Source organism: Artemia sp. Qi Xiang Cuo, chromosome 15 (assembly GCF_049724085.1).
Source record: "Artemia sp. Qi Xiang Cuo chromosome 15, ASM4972408v1, whole genome shotgun sequence".
NCBI classification, from domain to species: domain Eukaryota; kingdom Metazoa; phylum Arthropoda; class Branchiopoda; order Anostraca; family Artemiidae; genus Artemia; species Artemia sp. Qi Xiang Cuo.
This window is the reverse complement of record NC_142808.1, coordinates 56,822,065-56,841,264: the sequence shown is the minus strand read 5'-3', so window position 1 is coordinate 56,841,264 and position 19,200 is coordinate 56,822,065. Positions and strand designations below refer to the sequence as shown.

Genomic DNA, 19,200 nt, shown 5'->3' with positions numbered 1-19,200 from the left:
CTTAACAAAACCGTAGGACAAGTTGGAGCCAAACATTGTTCAGTCATTTTGACTTGACCAATCCATTCCCTGATTTGTTCTTGACTGTAGTGCTGAAGTTTTAAGCATTGCTAAGGACCCTGACTACAAAACTATTGTACAACGTAGGCTTGCACCATATGAAGCTCAAAGATACACGACGAGCTTATATGTTCATTTCTTACATTCTTATATTGAGTATCTTCCTGAAAACTTGGGAACCTAAATTGAAGATTAGGGTAAAAGATTTCATTGAGATGTCCGTGATTTTCAGAGGCATTTTCAAGGACAATGGGATGTCAGGTTGTTAGCTGACTATTGTTGATTGCTCATTTGGAAAGACAAAGAAGGAAATTGGAAGCGACTTCGGGGAAGCATTAACGATAAAAAAGAAAAGCTTTCACAACAAAAATTAATTCTCCATTAAATTGAATTTTGATTTGCAAAAATAAAATGGTGATGGAGTGCTGTGGAAGTCATATTCAGAAACTCTGACCTATAAAAACATTTAATACAGCAAAAATATGTCAGTCATCTGACTTTTTCAAATCTGCGTTACTACTACCTTTTTTTACAAAAAACTGGATCTAGAAAAATTATACATCCTCAAAATAAATCAGTATTTATAAAAAGTTTATTATTAGACTACAGCAAAGTTATAGAGGAGAAAGACAAGATTTCAATATACAAGATACGTTTTAAAGAGGTTTGCTAAGGTATCAGACTCTACGAGATACTAAAATGCTGAAATCAGTATCTAATAATATTACAAATTTGCTGTCGTAAATGTAGTAAAGAATTGAAAATTGAGTAATTCCAACGTCTATGGCAAAACACAAAACAAATTATTAGAAGACCTTTAAGAACAAACTGACAAGAGTGGAAACAGGCGCTGATGTCAAAAAAGAAATGGACTTCCTTTTTTCGTTTTTTTAATTTGACTTTGTTTCTACTCTACAAAAGTCCTCGAAAATCAGATCTGATAACTTGTTCATTTTGTCTAAAATTTCTAGTACAAGTGATTATTCTTTTCTTTTTTTTTTACAAGAAGAACTTTTTGAAAACTATTTGAATATTAAGATTTTTTAATAAAGATGTCATTAGCGTAATTTATCGATTGCAATGCGCAGATTATTATGCTTGAATTTATTTGAATCCCTTGTTTTGCCAGTTTTTAAACTTTTCCCGTTTTTTTGTGTAAGCTTCATTTTTTGCGGTAATTTATTGAGGAAATCTTATCAAAGCATTTTAGGTTTTTATATCCCTTTATTTCTAGTTGTTGACATTGGAGATCCTTCATAATGTCAATCAATCCATCATTTATTAATTATTTTACCATTCTTTGTTACCATTCTAGGGACATTAACAGCAGTATAACCATGTATATCAGAAACTGTTAAATTTTTATTATCTGATAACAATGTTTCTGTTACGCCTATTACATAAAAAAAGCGAGAATTATCCGACCACGAATACAATTTTAGACTACCCATCTTATCTCATGCAAATTCAGACACAATATATTAAAATTACTATTTAAGGAAAGTGAGAGTATAATTGTATCACAATAATCTATAGTAGTATGATAATTGTAACTAAAATCAACCATAGATTCAAGGAGAGGATCATATGTGTGTGCCTCTTGTTTATCAGCACTACTTTAAAAGGAAGGAAAGATCGCCCAGATTTGTCACACATAACAAATGTTTTCAATATCTTTACAAATGAACACAATATCCATACAAGCAGACTGAAGTAGCAGAGGGTGGATTGAAACAATAAGGACAAAATATATAGGTAACAAAGGAAAAAACAAGTATAAGAAAAAAGTACAATAGCAAACAACGAAGTTTAAGAAAAAATAATAACAAACAGGTACAAGGGAAAAAAAACAAAATAAGGAAAAAGGCAAAACAAAAAGGAAGCAACTGGAGGAAAGAGACTTCAAATGTTTACGTAATGCACTTAAATAATTAGTGTAAATACGTAAAAGCTAACATGGGAAAAAACATTAAATCATAATATAAAGAAACAAACCGGCTAAATAAGTTTATTTCAGTCTTGAGAGGGGCTTGAATGGGCTGTAGTTGACTGATGGAGAGCAGCAACCTGAGATGCCTCTTTAACAGTAATCACTTTACCATCAGAAAGCTTGGTGAGTATTTCTCTTCCACTAGACCATATAGACCGCTTCCCAAGCTTTGATTTAGCATTATTATGTAGCTGAAGTCTAGGCTTTGTGAGTGACTCAGACATAAAGACACCACTACCTTGCAAACTTTACTTTTCTCTAAGAAGGGGCTATTCTTATAATAAAGTAAAACTTATCATAAAGTTAATAAAGGATATTTGCTCATAATGGTAATGAAGAATTCAGAGTTGCTTACATTTCTTAACAAAAACATAGGACAAGTTGGAGCCAAACATTGTTCAGTCATTTTGACTTGACCAATCCATTACCTGATTTTTTCTTGACTGTAGTGCTGAAGTTTTAAGCATTGCTAAGGACCCTGACTACAAAACTATTGTACAACGTAGGCTTGCACCATATGAAGCTCAAAGATACACGACGAGCTTATATGTTCATTTCTTACATTCTTATATTGAGTATCTTCCTGAAAACTTGGGAACCTAAATTGAAGATTAGGGTAAAAGATTTCATTGAGATGTCCGTGATTTTCAGAGGCATTTTCAAGGACAATGGGATGTCAGGTTGTTAGCTTACTATTGTTGATTGCTCATTTGGAAAGACAAAGAAGGAAATTGGAAGCGACTTCGGGGAAGCATTAACGATAAAAAAGAAAAGCTTTCACAACAAAAATTAATTCTCCATTAAATTGAATTTTGATTTGCAAAAATAAAATGGTGATGGAGTGCTGTGGAAGTCATATTCAGAAACTCTGACCTATAAAAACATTTAATACAGCAAAAATATGTCAGTCATCTGACTTTTTCAAATCTGCGTTACTACTACCTTTTTTTTACAAAAAACTGGATCTAGAAAAATTATACATCCTCAAAATAAATCAGTATTTATAAAAAGTTTATTATTAGACTACAGCAAAGTTATAGAGGAGAAAGACAAGATTTCAATATACAAGATACGTTTTAAAGAGGTTTGCTAAGGTATCAGACTCTACGAGATACTAAAATGCTGAAATCAGTATCTAATATTATTACAAATTTGCTGTCGTAAATGTAGTAAAGAATTGAAAATTGAGTAATTCCAACGTCTATGGCAAAACACAAAACAAATTATTAGAAGACCTTTAAGAACAAACTGACAAGAGTGGAAACAGGCGCTGATGTCAAAAAAGAAATGGACTTCCTTTTTTCGTTTTTTTAATTTGACTTTGTTTCTACTCTACAAAAGTCCTCGAAAATCAGATCTGATAACTTGTTCATTTTGTCTAAAATTTCTAGTACAAGTGATTATTCTTTTCTTTTTTTTTTACAAGAAGAACTTTTTGAAAACTATTTGAATATTAAGATTTTTTAATAAAGATGTCATTAGCGTAATTTATCGATTGCAATGCGCAGATTATTATGCTTGAATTTATTTGAATCCCTTGTTTTGCCAGTTTTTAAACTTTTCCCGTTTTTTTGTGTAAGCTTCATTTTTTGCGGTAATTTATTGAGGAAATCTTATCAAAGCATTTTAGGTTTTTATATCCCTTTATTTCTAGTTGTTGACATTGGAGATCCTTCATAATGTCAATCAATCCATCATTTATTAATTATTTTACCATTCTTTGTTACCATTCTAGGGACATTAACAGCAGTATAACCATGTATATCAGAAACTGTTAAATTTTTATTATCTGATAACCATGTTTCTGTTACGCCTATTACATAAAAAAAGCGAGAATTATCCGACCACGAATACAATTTTAGACTACCCATCTTATCTCATGCAAATTCAGACACAATATATTAAAATTACTATTTAAGGAAAGTGAGAGTATAATTGTATCACAATAATCTATAGTAGTATGATAATTGTAACTAAAATCAACCATAGATTCAAGGAGAGGATCATATGTGTGTGCCTCTTGTTTATCAGCACTACTTTAAAAGGAAGGAAAGATCGCCCAGATTTGTCACACATAACAAATGTTTTCAATATCTTTACAAATGAACACAATATCCATACAAGCAGACTGAAGTAGCAGAGGGTGGATTTAAACAATAAGGACAAAATATATAGGTAACAAAGTAAAAAACAAGTATAACAAAAAAGTACAATAGCAAACAACTAAGTTTAAGAAAAAATAATAACAAACAGGTACAAGGGAAAAAAAACAAAATAAGGAAAAAGGCAAAACAAAAAGGAAGCAACTGGAGGAAAGAGACTTCAAATGTTTACGTAATGCACTTAAATAATTAGTGTAAATACGTAAAAGCTAACATGGGAAAAAACATTAAATCATAATATAAAGAAACAAACCGGCTAAATAAGTTTATTTCAGTCTTGAGAGGGGCTTGAATGGGCTGTAGTTGACTGATGGAGAGCAGCAACCTGAGATGCCTCTTTAACAGTAATCACTTTACCATCAGAAAGCTTGGTGAGTATTTCTCCTCCACTAGACCATATAGACCGCTTCCCAAGCTTTGATTTAGCATTATTATGTAGCTGAAGTCTAGGCTTTGTGAGTGACTCAGACATAAAGACACCACTACCTTGCAAACTTTACTTTTCTCTAAGAAGGGGCTATTGTGTTCTAGGACTGCAAAATTCCACAGTAGGCGAGATTTCAAACCTGAGCCTAGTTTTTCAATCCTTCTAGTAGAAACTGTGTCGTTCTAGTCCCTGGAAGGAAATCTAGCACTGAAAAATTCAAGGAATTTGCTTTCAGAAGCTTCTAGATAAGGGTCTTCTTTCAAACCAAATAGGATCGGCTGATTTGAAATTTTTTTGGTCAAACTGGTCATTCAGATTATCAATGTTGCATTGAATTGGTTTCAGAGACAATTGTAGCTGTGACAAATCTGTGTCAAGAGAATCAAGAGATGATTCAAGCTTTGACATTATCAAGTCATATTGTTGAAGTGGTTTTTCAACAAGCTCATGAAAATCCATTTTCAGGCTAGTGTCAATCGACCATTTTGTGTGAATCAAATAAATATTAATTATATTAATAAATGTCTTTACAGTGTGAAATTTCAAATTATTTAACTTTGCTAAAAGTATTCAATCCACACAAAAAAATGTAGAAAAGGTCTCTCTCCTTATTGCCACGACCACAGCTGTTTTTATCCTGGATAATCCTACCATAACCACTTGTTTAGTAGAAATGTGAATGTTACCTCATTACCTCTTGTTTAATGATTTCCAAGTTTTCAGCTTCAAAAGCAGCAGATGCATTACTAGAGGCAAGCTTTTAACAGAAGCTTCAACCAAAGAGCCAACCTTGGTAGATAGTGCTTCACTCACAACTTCTGCCATGGAAGATTTAAGTTTTCGGTCATTTAGTGAGTCTGCAAGTAGATTCTGATTGTTTTTTAGGATGTTCACACGTGAAGTGAGCACAGCAATCTGTTCATTATTATACTCAGCTCCACTGTACTGGATGGAGCAGTCTGACCTCATATCTCTGGTATTAGGATGTTTAAAGCTATTTTTGAGATGTCACCCATGATGTAGCCCAAAGCGATATTCAATTAGACTAATTCAGCTCCAAGCCAACACAGCAGCAAAAGACAAGAGATCTCCTGGCTGTCACAAGCAATTATCAGAAGGGTCTTACTACACTAAACAGAGATGTAGATATCAAGCAAAGATAAAAACGACTGTACCTGAAGGGTCCATAAATGCACCCCTGTGTTTGGAGCTGCCTGCCCTTCCACTGAACTGGTAGGAAGCCTAAACCAGTTTTTCCAGTTATTCATAATTTAATGAGTAGATTAATGATGCCAGCTATTCTGCTTGGATAAGCAATATAAATTCCAGTTACTTTCTACATAAAGCTTTAAAATAGCTCTGCTGAATCCCTTTTTAAGTAGCTGGATGTTTAAAGAGGTGATATTTCTGGCATTTTGACATCTAGTTCATAGAGACTCGTGAGTGAGAATAGATCTGCTATCCCTAGATATTTCTATTTGAAAAATTAGGGCCGTTCTTTTGCTCTAAGATCTTATATCTAAGATCTCACATCTTTCTGCAATAAAGAACAATAATGAGAGAAGTTTGATGATGTGCTCATCATTGTTCTTAGACCGCTGATCACAGCAGAATAATGAAAGATGTCTGGAAAAGAACGGCACAAGAAGTAAGATCCTAACATTTCACTTTCAAGTGTTATTTGTCAAAAGATGCAAGATCTTAGCATATTGATGAGCAAAAGAACGGCCTTTTTATTTGTAACTATTTGGATATGAAAATCTGTGAATAAAATGCTAATTCGTGAAATTTGTTTGGTAATATTCAAATTATCCCAGTTGAATTGGCTCATAACTCTTGTTATCTCTAATTTTCTAATTTTGCTTGTTTTTTTTTATGTTTTGTGAGTCATTATTTTGGGGTCAACTATTGGGAATATTTTATTACAGTTTTATTATTTTCCATCTCTTCTTTTATTTTTTGTTGCAGAAGCTGAAAGTACTTCTCTAAATGATACCGAAGCGCTCATAGAAACTTCTAATTCTACTTTAGTTATATCACCTGAGCATTGAAATCCACCTGTGAATATTTCATCCAATATATTGAATTTACGGCTTGAGGCAAACTTCCAGGAACTGGATAGCAGCTTTGAAGGTATGCTTGAAACTAACACTGCTGTGAATTTAGTTGAATAAGAAAAGAAATTCGAAAAGCTGTTTTTATGTGCACACCATAAACGTTTTTCAGGTTTATGTAAATAGTATTGCCGAGAGGCTTAAGCAAGGCTATGTTTGCATTTCGAATCCTTAAAAAATTCATCACAGTGGCTTAAATGTAAGCATAAATTAGTTCTTAGACCACATTGCTTTTCTATTTGCAAAAAATAAGAGGGATTTTTTAATTTAACTAAAGTTAAATTAAATAATAATTAAATTAAATAAAGTTAAAATAATTAGAGGGTTTAATTTGAATAAAGTAGTGGAACAAAAAAGGAAAATAAAATCAATATAGCTTTAATTAATGCAAATAAATTCAAATATTTTGGCTCCACGTCCAGGAGCCTTTCTCAAAGGAAAAAAAAATTACGAACGAAAAAACGAAGTTTTCTTGTGTATTTTTATTTCGTTTTTTTTTCCACTGCCTCATTAAATTAATACCAGTTTTTCTCTCTTAATTTGTCGTAAATGAAGCGTGGAAAAATTGTGAGACTAAATTTTATCATGACACTCAACGTTACAACTAAAACGTTACACAAGCTCAGTTTACAGACAGTTATTTTTTCCATTTTTACTGAAAAAGGTCAAATTTTGTCCTGGATATGAGTAACTTATCAAACAGCTTTAAAAAAATTAACCAAGACTAAAAATAAACAAGTATAAAATTTAGCTTAAAAGGCGTTTTAATTATTAAATTAAGCATGATAAGGCCTTGACTGACATGTTTTTTTTTACAGGGTTGGAATGAAAGAAAATGTTCTCTTGCGCGTTATTATCCATTAGTCTGAAAAGTGCAGAAGTAGTTTGGTCAGTAACCAAAATAATCAAATCAAAAGATGCTATAAATTCTTACAAGTATATGAACTTTAAATGACTGTTGAATCAAGATTTTAGTTTAAAAACCACGTTCCAAACTTGGATTTCAAATTGAACAAATTTTAAGTAGTCATTATAATGAATATAATCAGAGACAACGCTCAGACAACTTAAGAATATTAATTCGTAAATTTAAATGCAACCGTATGCCCCCCTCTCCTCTAGCCCAAAATCTTCTAAGGTCTAGTGTTTTGTTTGCGCTTTGCTGAAAACACAAAGTAATTTAACCATGCTTCATGTAAATGTAAAATAAAAACAAAATTCTGTTAAGATCTGAATTGCCAGAATTTCTACTAATTAGTATCATAATATATCAAACATACTTATTTCATTTAATTAGCCATACTTACCCATTTTGATAATTATAGTGATTTTATTTTTGTTGATGCTAGGAGAAATAAAAAATACTGTTAAAAATATATTTAATATTTTTACATGAAAGTTATTACCATAGGATAAAGGAAACAAGTCTGCATATATGAAGTCTTTAACAAGTATACATAGTCTACTCGCGTAGCTGTCAACTCAAAGCTGGATATGTATTTAGTTTGAACTTTAGCTTGTTCAGATATTAGCATAAAAGGTGGCGAAGCTGCCCTTTCCCATGGATATGCCCAGCCTTGAAACTCTCCCGTTACTCTCTGCTGTCTATGAGTTTAGTGCTATATGGGGCGTGCTGCTTTCAATAACATTGATGTAATATCTTTTTTCAAGTAAAAACTTTAGTCTAAGATATTTATTTTATTAAATCAGGAAATTTCTACTTATCGAATCTGTAAGTTTCTCTGTTGAAACCGTATACCCAATTACTTCAATTAAACATAGTATGTATTTTCTGATCATTCAAAATTACTTAGAGGAGGGAAATACATTTTTAAAGTTCATTGAAGGTGAGGGGCGAGGGAGAGAAGAAAGAATTTATCGTTTAGGTTTATCAAAGTGTTTGATTTTCTAAACCAAAAAATCTTGTTTGAAAAAGCATCAATAATCGGGAGAAACTCAAGTTTAACTCGGTTTTAGAGAAATTCCAAAATTTAAAAAACTACGCACAAAGATTTAAATATGAACCAAGATGAAGATAATTTGAATTCAGTTTGTAATAATAAAAATATCGAAGAACAAGCTTGTCTGTCGCAGAGCAAAATATTCAATAAAGGACATAGGCTAATAATTATAATCATTTTAAAATCATTATTAATCATTTAATAATATTAATATATATGGTATAGTATACCATATATTAAATACGTAATCTAACCTAACCAGAGACAGATACCCGGTTATAATGGCTTATGAACAAAATTATAAGAATTACATAAATGGCAAATCCCAAATTGTAATTTTAATATTCATATTAGATCACCCGTTTCACTCAATTCCACTCTAACAATTGTTTTCTGACCGGGTATCTGTCCCGGTATCTGTAGGATCTCCAGTTTGACATTCCATATACAGTATATAAAAGAGTGCGCTTAATGCACTAGATTATAGATTATAGACTATAATAATATTAAAATGATTATTTAAAATAATAATTCATAAAGGACATAGGCTACTCAGTTACTCACTTTATCTACTGTACGTTTTCTTGGTCTAGAAAATATTAACCCTTTTTTGACTGTAGTCACTCGTATTCTAGAAATTTATATTCACCCTTATTACTTAGAGGAGGGAAATACATTTTTAAAGTTCATTGAAGGTGAGGGGTAGTTTTAGTGCAATGAGGGGTGAAGGAGAGAAGAAAGAGTTCATCGTTTAGGTTTATCAAAGTGTTTTTTAACTCCATATGACTTTCAATGTTTTTAAGTTTTAAAGCTGATAAAGATGATCATTTACTATTCCAATTTTAGTTATACCATGAAAAGAAACTGAATTAAATTTAATATGTCTTCTTTCATTTAATTTATAATCTAGACTCAAAAAATAAGTGGTAAACAATTTAAATCACAATCTTGTAAAATTTGGGGAATGTTTATTTTTTGTTCACAATTATTATAATGCCAATTTTCTTAATCTTCTTTTATTCATTTAAGTACCGATAAAAAATTATTTATTATAGAGATAATGCATCCCACTATGTCTGATGGTGTTATTCAACATGAACTTGTTGGCCCAAAACCAATCGTTGTGTTGAAAAAGTTGACAGAGAAGTCTATTGAGGAATTGACATCTGGCATATGGCGCTGTGGCTCCTGTGGAAAAGCAGAGAGTTCATTTTTGATACTAGATCTTCACGTAGACACTGGCTGTGAAGAACTTTCTCCAATAGAGTGTGATATGTGTCCTACAGTAGCTCGTGATTACAGAAGTTTTGTTGCTCATTTCATGGAACATCTAATGGGAGTGACAAGAAGATGCCCCATTTGTTCACGAGAAAATATTGGTGATATGAAAAAACATTTAGTTTCGCAAGGTCACTTTTCACCAGATGTGTCTGGAGTACACTTACAGGGAAAAAAGTCTCTAGCTATTCCACAGAATCCATCTACAACTGGTTTTTCAAATACTTTTGTAGCTGAATCTGGATCAAAAATCTTAAACAGTAAGGAAGCATGTTTTAATAGTCGCTTCTGGAGTAAAAAGCCTAGAAAATTTCAAAGACAGCAAATAACACGTACCGGACAAAAATCATTCAAATGCAACGTATGTAAGAAACGCTTCCCTGAGTCAAGCGCGTTGAATAGGCACCAAAGAGTGCATACTGGTGAAAAACCGTTTAAATGTAATGCATGTGGCAAGAACTTCTCTCTGGCGGGCAATTTGACAAGGCACCAAAGAGTGCATTCAGGGGAGAAGCCATTTAAGTGTAATGTATGTAAAAAGAACTTTTCTTCTTCCAACTCTTTGGACCAGCATCAAAACATACATACTGGTGAAAAACCATATAAATGTGATGTATGTAAGATATGCTTTTCTACATTATGTAATTTGATTCAGCATAAAAGAGTGCATACTGGTGAGAAACCATATAAATGCGATGTGTGTATCAAATGCTTCTCTTCTTCAAGCAATTTGGATAGGCACCAAAGAGTGCATACCGGTGAGAAACCATATAAATGCGATGAATGTATCAAATGCTTTTCTCAATTCACTGATTTGGATAGGCACCAAAGAGTGCATAGTGGTGAGCAACCGTTTAAATGTAATGTATGTGACAAGAAATTTTCTCAGGCGGGCAAATTAAAAAACCATCAAAGAGTGCATACTGGTTAAAAACCACATAAATGTGATGTATGTGTGCGATGCTTTACTCAGTTAGGCAGTTTGAACGTCCATCAAGGAGTGCATACTGGAGATAAACCATTTAAGTGTGAAGTATGTAAAAAAAATACTTTTCTCATTTGAACAATTTGATTAATCACCAAAGATTGCACATCGGTGAGAAATCACTCAAATGCAACGTCAAGAGTCCTTCTAATATGAGCGATTTGATTAAGCACCGAAGAGTGCATACTCGTTAAAAAACCATATAAATGTGATGTAGGTAAGATATACTTTTCTACATCATGTAGTTTGATTAAGCATAAAAGAGTGCTTACTGGTGAGAAACCTTATAAATGCAATGTATGTATGAAATACTTTTCTTGTTCAAGCAATTTGGATAGGAATCAAAGAGTGCATACCGGTGAGAAACCATAAAAGCGATGTATGTATGAAATGCCTATATTGTTAAAGCGATTTGGATAGGCATCAAAGAGTGCATGCCGGTGAGAAACCATAAAAGTGACATATGTATGAAATGCTTTTCAAGCGACTGGATAGATACCGAAGAGTGCATAGTGGTGAGCAGCCATTTAAATTTAATGTATGTGACAAAAAACTTTCTCTGGTGGGCAATTTAAAACAGCATTAAAGAGTGCATACTGGTAAAAAGAAAATATAAAATGTGATATATACTCCTAAAGGTACATATATACTCCTTCAGCCAAAAACGAGAGAGGGGTCATCCTGGACAGGCATCGTTGTCTCCTTATGTGCCGACCAGTGTGGGAAGTCCTAAGTCCAAGTTAGTAAAGAGTACATACTGGGGAGAAACCGTTTAAATGCGATCTATTTAACAAGACTTTTCCCCAATCTTTACATTTGAATAAGCACTAAAGAGTACATGCCGGTTAGAAACCATTTAAATGGGATGTACGTGAGCCGAGCTTTTCTCATGTGGGGTTCCGCACCGAAGCACCGAAGGTTCCGCACCGATTCAGCACGGAAGAGTACATACTGGGAAAAAACATAAATTTAATGCTGGTAAGCAATTCTTTTCTCAATCTAACAGTTTAAACATGCACAAAAGATTATTTACTGATGAGAAACCGTTTAAATGTGATTCATGTATACCGTTTAAATGTGATTCATATCTTTTTTCTGTATTAAGTAATTTGAATGTGCGAAAAAGAGTGTTCACAGACGAGAAAGTACTTAAAAGTGATGTGTCAAAAGTATTTTATAGAAGAATTGTTGAAAAATATAAGTGCACGTCACTGAAATCAATCGATAAGTGCCTATCAATGAAAATTATAAAGTTTCCAATAGAATATGTTTTTAAACAGGTATTCTGAACAGATAGATGTGTCCAGAGAGGGAAAAAAATTAGCCCAAAACGCATGATCATCTGAATTTTTAACTGGCGGAAAATCTAACAAGTTAAATAAGGTATCGTTAGTTCACATTAGGTTGATTTAAATGCCAATTTGATTTAAATGCCAATATCATTGATTTGAAAAAAAAGAGAAAGGCAAAAGCAGCAAATGCTAAAGAAAGGAGAAACAAGGAACAATGGAAAAAAACAGACCTGTGTTTCTTGTACTTTTTTCTTAGTTTTTAACCATGCTTATTGTTATTGTCTTAGTTTTTAACTTGCTCCTGTTATGATAAAATTCCTTGAATTTGGGCTGGACGACTAAGCACAAACTCATTAGGTAATTTTTGTTAAGACTACTGGTTTGGTTCATTCCCTAATTTTTTATTTAATTTTTTTCTCATTTCCTGGATGTTTTATTTTAGAGTTGTCTTGTTTGTATTTAATTTGTTTATTATTTTTATATATAGATTTTGGTGACAGGTTAAGAGTTATTTGTATTATTTATTTTAATTGTGTTGCATATGCAATATAATTGCTGTTTGATATAGCAAAATTGCATTATTTTGGTTCCTGTTTGTAAATGTAGGCACTTGTTGCTGGGGGATAACCCCTAAAAATAGGAATATAAATGGTATATAGCCCCATGTTATTTTAATATTGCAGGCCCAGATATCCCCTCCCATATTATTTTATCTTAGAGTTATCTTATTTACTATTTTATTTGTTTTTATTATCCTTATTTTATCTGCTTAAATTCTCATATCTGGATTTATGTGATAGGTTATAATTTAAAACTGTAATATTGAATATATTTGTGCTGTATGTGTATTTTAATTGCAGAAGATACAGATAAACCAAGTGATACAAGCGCATATGACCTATTGGTCGAACACGTCAAACCCAAGCAACAGCAACAATGGGATGCATAATTCTGATGTCTGTGGGATTTTTGGTCATTTTGATCGAAAGGGAAAAGAAAAAATATTATATTAAATGACATAAGACTTTGAAATAGGCTCTTGTTATGTTTAGTTTCTTTATCAATCTTACCATCATCATTTGAACGGTATCAATGCAAATGTACAAAAATGAAAGAAACGTATCTCATACTAAAACATACTAATTTTCTCCACATTATTGGGGATGCGACTGCCCCCCTTGTCCCCCCCCCCCAACGAAGCCACTAAGGAGGCCTAAAACTGAGATTCCAAATGGTAGCAAAAACTTGTATTTTGCTGACGGCGTGAGATTCTTCAAATGTTTCTTCAATGGGACATAATGCAAAAAAACTCTAAGAGTGCCGGTCACTCATCATTCGCTCGGCGAACAGTAGGGCCCAATGTCAGCCACCTTGCTGGGACGTAACGAATGGAACTATTGTATGGGATGCCTTTCTTTTTTTGACATTCTCGAAAATCCTTGCGTCGTGCAAGCCAGCCTAAGACCCTTTCACAAATGCGTTGTGCCCAACATGAATGTTACGCGTTCGAACGTTCACAAACTCTTTCGAAGACTTTCTTCTTCAATGCATTCATTTGCGACCTTACCTTTTCGTTGACATTATGCCCATCGCTACTTATCATTACTAGTTTTTCAAAAGATAAATTCTAGCTCCAAATGCATGATATCAGCATTTTTGTAATGTCATCACCAGTTTCAAAAGGACCAAAACCACGCTCTAGTCTTTGGCCCTTTTTTCCTTCACTGTTTGTAGTTTCATCGTATTCAAGAACGAAGTGAGCTTCACCTATGTAGTTCATAAGATTCCGTTTACAGTGTGGGCGAAGTGCATCAGTTATCAAGTACATAGCTTTCTTCGTGCTCATCGACATCCCAGGCGGTAGCTTATCAGGGAACATGACTTCAAAGACATCACTGATTCCATCACACAGAGCTGCAGACATACAAGCTTGCAAGGACTAGAGTACCCAGATGATTTCTGCTTTGTATGCAGCATCTTTGTAACAAAATATCTCAAGAGTTTTACTGTCATTACTAGCTGAGGGCTCTTCTGATTGGGGCACTGTTACCTAGCAGATCCACACTATCGTAACTTTAACGGATTGAGATGGATTGCAACATGTTTCTTGGGCTCGTCCGACAAAGCATGCTGATTCAAGGTGTAAAAGCCTTTGCAACAGCTAAGTTTTTTCCTGCCTATTTTGCAGTAAAAAGAAAACTCATCATCGCCAATCCTACACCATTCATTAATCTTTCTGCCACTCGTGTCTCCTTTAACCAGGATCGACAAAATTTGTACTTATTAATTGTCTTTCCTAAATAAACTAAAGAGAAATAGGTTTAAATTCATCAGGAAAAACAATGGGTACAAGAATTTAGCCTCTGAACTTTCCACCCATAGTACTCTCCTCTTCTAGCTCAACCTGCGAGTAGTTTATTAACTTACCTTTAAAGGGAAAGAATATATCATTTCTACCATTAGAATACAAGTCAATTCGAACAAATTCATACTGGTATGATTCATTTTATGAAGCTAAAGGAAATTATCTATCCTTGAACGTCACCGCAATGTGACCAATCCATCCCATCCACCCTATAGGCCAATGTTACTCTCTATCCTTGAATGGTAACACAATGTGACCCATCTATTGCACCCAAAATGAAGCCAATTTATTGCAGTTATTAGCTATTTATGTTTACAACAATTAATAAACACTTTGGCTACAGACAGAAGTTCCTACTGTTTTGTTGCTTCTTTCTGAACTACGACGGCGTAACCAAGAGATCAGTACAACCAGATAAGTGCAGAAGCTATATTATCTAAAGAGAATCTTTCAAGTATATCATGCTTCGGTTTTTTAATATACCGTGCTCCCAAATAGAGAATTTTAGGGACTTGGGAGATTTAAGGGACTTTTTTCATCAAAAAAGGACTTGGAAGGGACTTCAGCAAAAAAAGAGACTTTAGGGACTAATTCCTAGCCCTGCAATTAGTTAACTGTTCATTATATTTCGGTATTTCCTATAATGAAATAAAGTGGGCAGTTCAATATGTTGAATATGATATCCTGTGTTTTCCGGAAGAATCGTTTAAGGATGATTCTACAGTTCGTTTCAAAAAGGGAAATAAAAAGAATTATGGAAATACGAAAAAGTGCAAAAGAAGCTAAAAAAAAGAAAGGAGTACGAAAAAGAGAAAAATGATGAAACAAGAATTATTTTCAAGTACGTATCATCCTCCAGCCTGAACATAAAGAGGGCTTACAGGCCTTTTTTAGATAAAAATGGCAACTTTTATTCCTTAAAATTTGTAGTTACAAAATGAGTAACAATAAGAAATTATATACAAATGATTAAATTAAGTTAGTAAAGTCACCTTGGATGCAAGGGAATCAAAAATCTAGCACCAAATGGTGGAAAATATCGTATTCCCACAGACTTGAATATCTCTTCGGGTATGCATAAATTAATAAGATATAAATTCCCGAGTTCTCCTCCATGCGAAAGCGGTAGATAGGGCACAACAGTGGCTTTGGCATCTATGATTGCTTCTTTGCGGATTGGTGGATCAATCACTAATTTTGGAGCTCGTTGTTTGTTTGCCCATTCGCTTGCTGACTCCACAAAATGATCGATCCTCACAGGATTACTTGATGCGTTTTCGAGACAACAGACAATAAGATCTGGATCTTCACAGAATAAGCCTTAAAGGGAAAAGAAAGTATACGTGAGATGTTTTCCAGAGACACGATGCCAAAAATAGTGCGCTTTGACATTCTACCAGGCACCGAACGAGAACCAGAATACCTTCGAACGTAATAAACAGAAATAAGAACTTCACACTTCGTTCGTTTTCTGTCTGAATTATTTATCCATGTAATTTCTGGTTGTTTTTGGTGTGATTGATAATTGAACTTTATTTCTGCTCGTCTCTGGTTAAATGAAGCTCTTAAATCTTCCTTGAAAAACTTTTTTTTAGGGAAAAAGTTTTTGAATTATTTTCTTTTCGTTTTTTTATATTGTTTTTTAATTGGTTAATAGAACAAAGATCGTATTTTATTCCGTTTTCTTGCGCAAGAATAAAAATTTTGACTTGTATTTTGTTACTTGTAGTTGGAAATTTTTTTTCAAATCAGCTGTACTATAAAGTTCGCATGGATGGATGGAGGGAATGTTATTCAAACAAATGGATTGACAATCTACGTAATTTTGGTCTTCTATGAAGATGAAGCCAGACAGACCACCGTCATGTTACAACCTGGAACAGAGGCGACTATTAAACAACAATTTTATAATAAGCATTTCATTTTATTACATTTTGTTTAGGATACTTATTTGTTTAAATAAGTACATTTTCAGCTCAATTATTAAAACGAGTTCTAACTTGACTAAAAATAAAAAAAAAGATTTCAAGACTACAACCCGATTCGTTTCAAGCTGATGTTCCCTTGGTTCTGAAACTGTATCTGAGGTGTCTTCATGGCCAACAATTTTTAGCAAATCGATATAAAAAAAAGAGAGTATGTCGCACAAGGGATCAATCCAACAACATTTTTTTTTCAAATATTTACTGGCCTTGATAAGCTCCCTTTCATCTATCAAGTCAAAGTTTAAGAATCTAATTCATCTCTCTGTCCAATTATCCTTCAAAATTTCGGCTATGTACCTTAAGCCATTAATTCACAACCTGTCTCGTACCTGATATATTACAGATGGGCTCCCTTGGCAACCTGAATGTACATATTGTATTTGGATTTAGATGAGCCACACCAGCAACATTTCTTGAAACTTAACACTTGATGTCTTTAACCGATCCTGAATTATTGCAGAAACACTGTTTTGACACCGAGAGGCACATGGCGTGTTTTGGTCTAAAATTTAGACTAACTATAAACATTCCCAAAAGTTTCAACTTAATAATCTTTAGCCGTTCCCAAGATATTACAGATACACCCTTTTGATAACCAGGGTGAATATTGCGTCTTTTGATTTAGTTAAACACACGCCTCAACATTCCTTGAAAGTTCCAAGTTAATAGCCTTAGCTGTTCTTCAGATATTGCATATGCGCCCCTTGACACACCTGGGATGCATGATGCATATGTTGCCTTACGATTTAATTCAGCATTCTCCTCAACGGTCCTTGAACATTTAATTTTAATGTTAACCGCTAATGAAATATTGCAGATAAGCCCTTTGGGCAATCTGGGTACACAATCACCTTATGTCTACTAATATCAAGACTAATGAAGGAGATGAGGGATCTCTTCTAATCCTCTTGTACATGAATTAAAACCAGACAAGACTTGATCTTCACAATTTGTTTATAAGCTTCCTAAGGTATATAACCCTCGGGATCTTTTTACACCAATAAAAACAGGGTTTCAATAAAGCCAAAAGAATAAAGAAGACATGATCAAGAAAAGACAGAATAAAAAAGTTTTTTTTTCCTAGATTACAGATTTACTAGAATTTACTATTACATCAAGATTCTAAATTTAGCTTTTCACCAGATTATAAATTATTTTCTTCAAAATTCTAACTACTAGATTCTTCTGCTAATATGGATTTTCATAGTTCAAACTGTCATCAAGTTATTAACTATGATTGCCATCATGCTTTTGCAATGTGCGATTCAACTAGTCCTAAGGATTCTGGGATCCTCAAACTCAAAATACTGCGTACATGTCAGCAAAACCGAAGAGTGTGGGTAACTGATAAGAGTCGAATCTTCCGCAATTTAACAGGAAAAGACAGAAACTGAAAACTAATAGCGCCAAACGCGGCGTAGTGGTTGGCGAAAGTATTAAAAATGTCTAAATAAGTAGTCAATTTCAAATAGAACTGGATAATTGATATAATAATGATAAAGGCCTATTCTAATCTGTACATTTATACCATTTAAAGGTGAAATCTCTGTGTAAGTAATAAATAACCGGTCCTGGTTTTGTTTCAAGAACTAATTTAACTCAATAGGCCTATCCAGGCTCCACAAAGTAGGCCAACGTACTAGTTAAATAGTTTTGGGCTCTTTACCTTCACTTGCATTTCAAATTGCCTAAAAAGGCCAGCATTTGGCTGTTTAGGGTAGGCTAATCTACTGTTTAAAAGATATGTACTAGGCCTAGCATTATAATTTCACCAGACCCTAAGATGGCACTGGCGATTTGTTTGGCACTAGCGCGAGTTTCCACTCTTATCAGTTACCCATCCTCTGAGCAGAAAAAGAAGATATCCAAAAACGTTCTACTAAAATAATACCTGCTTCAGCAGCGATGAAAGCGCTCTTGAACTTGCCTACATAGTTCGCTCGAAGACATGAGTTAATATTGAAATTTGGGAAAAATCTATTAGCAAATGAGCACCGATCTATTTTTCCACAATCTGCACAGATTGGCAGAATTACTAAGCATCACAATAAACTACAACCCGTTAACTTCCATCCGAAAAGATTTTTAAACTCCTTCGTGTCATATTTTGTAGGCCTATTTAACATGTGACCTTTTTTGGTCTCATTTTCTATTTCTTTTGTGATTGTATAAGTAGCATGATTTAGCGTTAACTTTTTAGTGCTGTGCTAGCTATTTAAATAAAATGCAATTTCTAGGCTTACAGCGTTGCCAAAATTTACATTATTGTTGAGCTTCAGGCGGATGACATATAATAAAAAATAAAGTATTAGAAAAGATACCTTCAACTTGCCTAGCTATTTTCCCTCCGGCCAATATTAGAAGCTTCAATTCTGTAGTAAGACATTGAGATACTGAAATGTTGCCAGGCAAAAGTAACGTCGTTCGAAAACCCTGAGCTGCTAGATGTCGTGCAGAACAAATGACGCCAGCGGATCCACCATGATTGCCACAAAGTACAACTGCCTTTGGAAGTTGATGGCGATTTTTGGGGTCGAATCTACAAAAACCAAACTCTATATAGAAATGTCATTTAACAACA

At 33.6% G+C, this 19,200-nt stretch overlaps 2 protein-coding genes across 2 annotated transcripts in view; one reads left to right on the top strand and one right to left on the bottom strand.

Moving 5' to 3' along the window:
• The first annotated feature begins 4,342 nt into the window (after positions 1–4,342).
• On the top strand, positions 4,343–11,032 carry LOC148943891 (uncharacterized). Its single transcript, XM_089101809.1, has 2 exons — positions 4,343–6,772; positions 9,770–11,032. The coding sequence occupies exon 2, from the start codon at positions 9,775–9,777 to the stop codon at positions 10,921–10,923; it is 1,149 nt and encodes a 382-aa protein (XP_088957935.1). The 5' UTR covers positions 4,343–6,772; positions 9,770–9,774; the 3' UTR covers positions 10,924–11,032.
• Positions 11,033–15,475: 4,443 nt separating this feature from the next.
• Edc3 (Enhancer of mRNA-decapping protein 3) overlaps positions 15,476–19,200 on the bottom strand; it is a 43,388-nt gene continuing 39,663 nt past the window's right edge. Inside the window, exons 6-7 of the mRNA XM_089101808.1 lie at positions 18,941–19,158; positions 15,476–15,954 (exon numbers count right to left, since the gene is read on the bottom strand). Coding sequence (XP_088957934.1) covers positions 15,623–15,954; positions 18,941–19,158 — 550 coding nt within the window. The 3' untranslated portion in view covers positions 15,476–15,622. The remainder of the gene's footprint in view (positions 15,955–18,940; positions 19,159–19,200) is intronic.

Bases quoted from the DNA above. Each gene is read 5' to 3' on its own strand.
- LOC148943891 (XM_089101809.1), top strand. From the start codon at position 9,775: ATGCATCCCACTATGTCTGATGGTGTTATTCAACATGAACTTGTTGGC.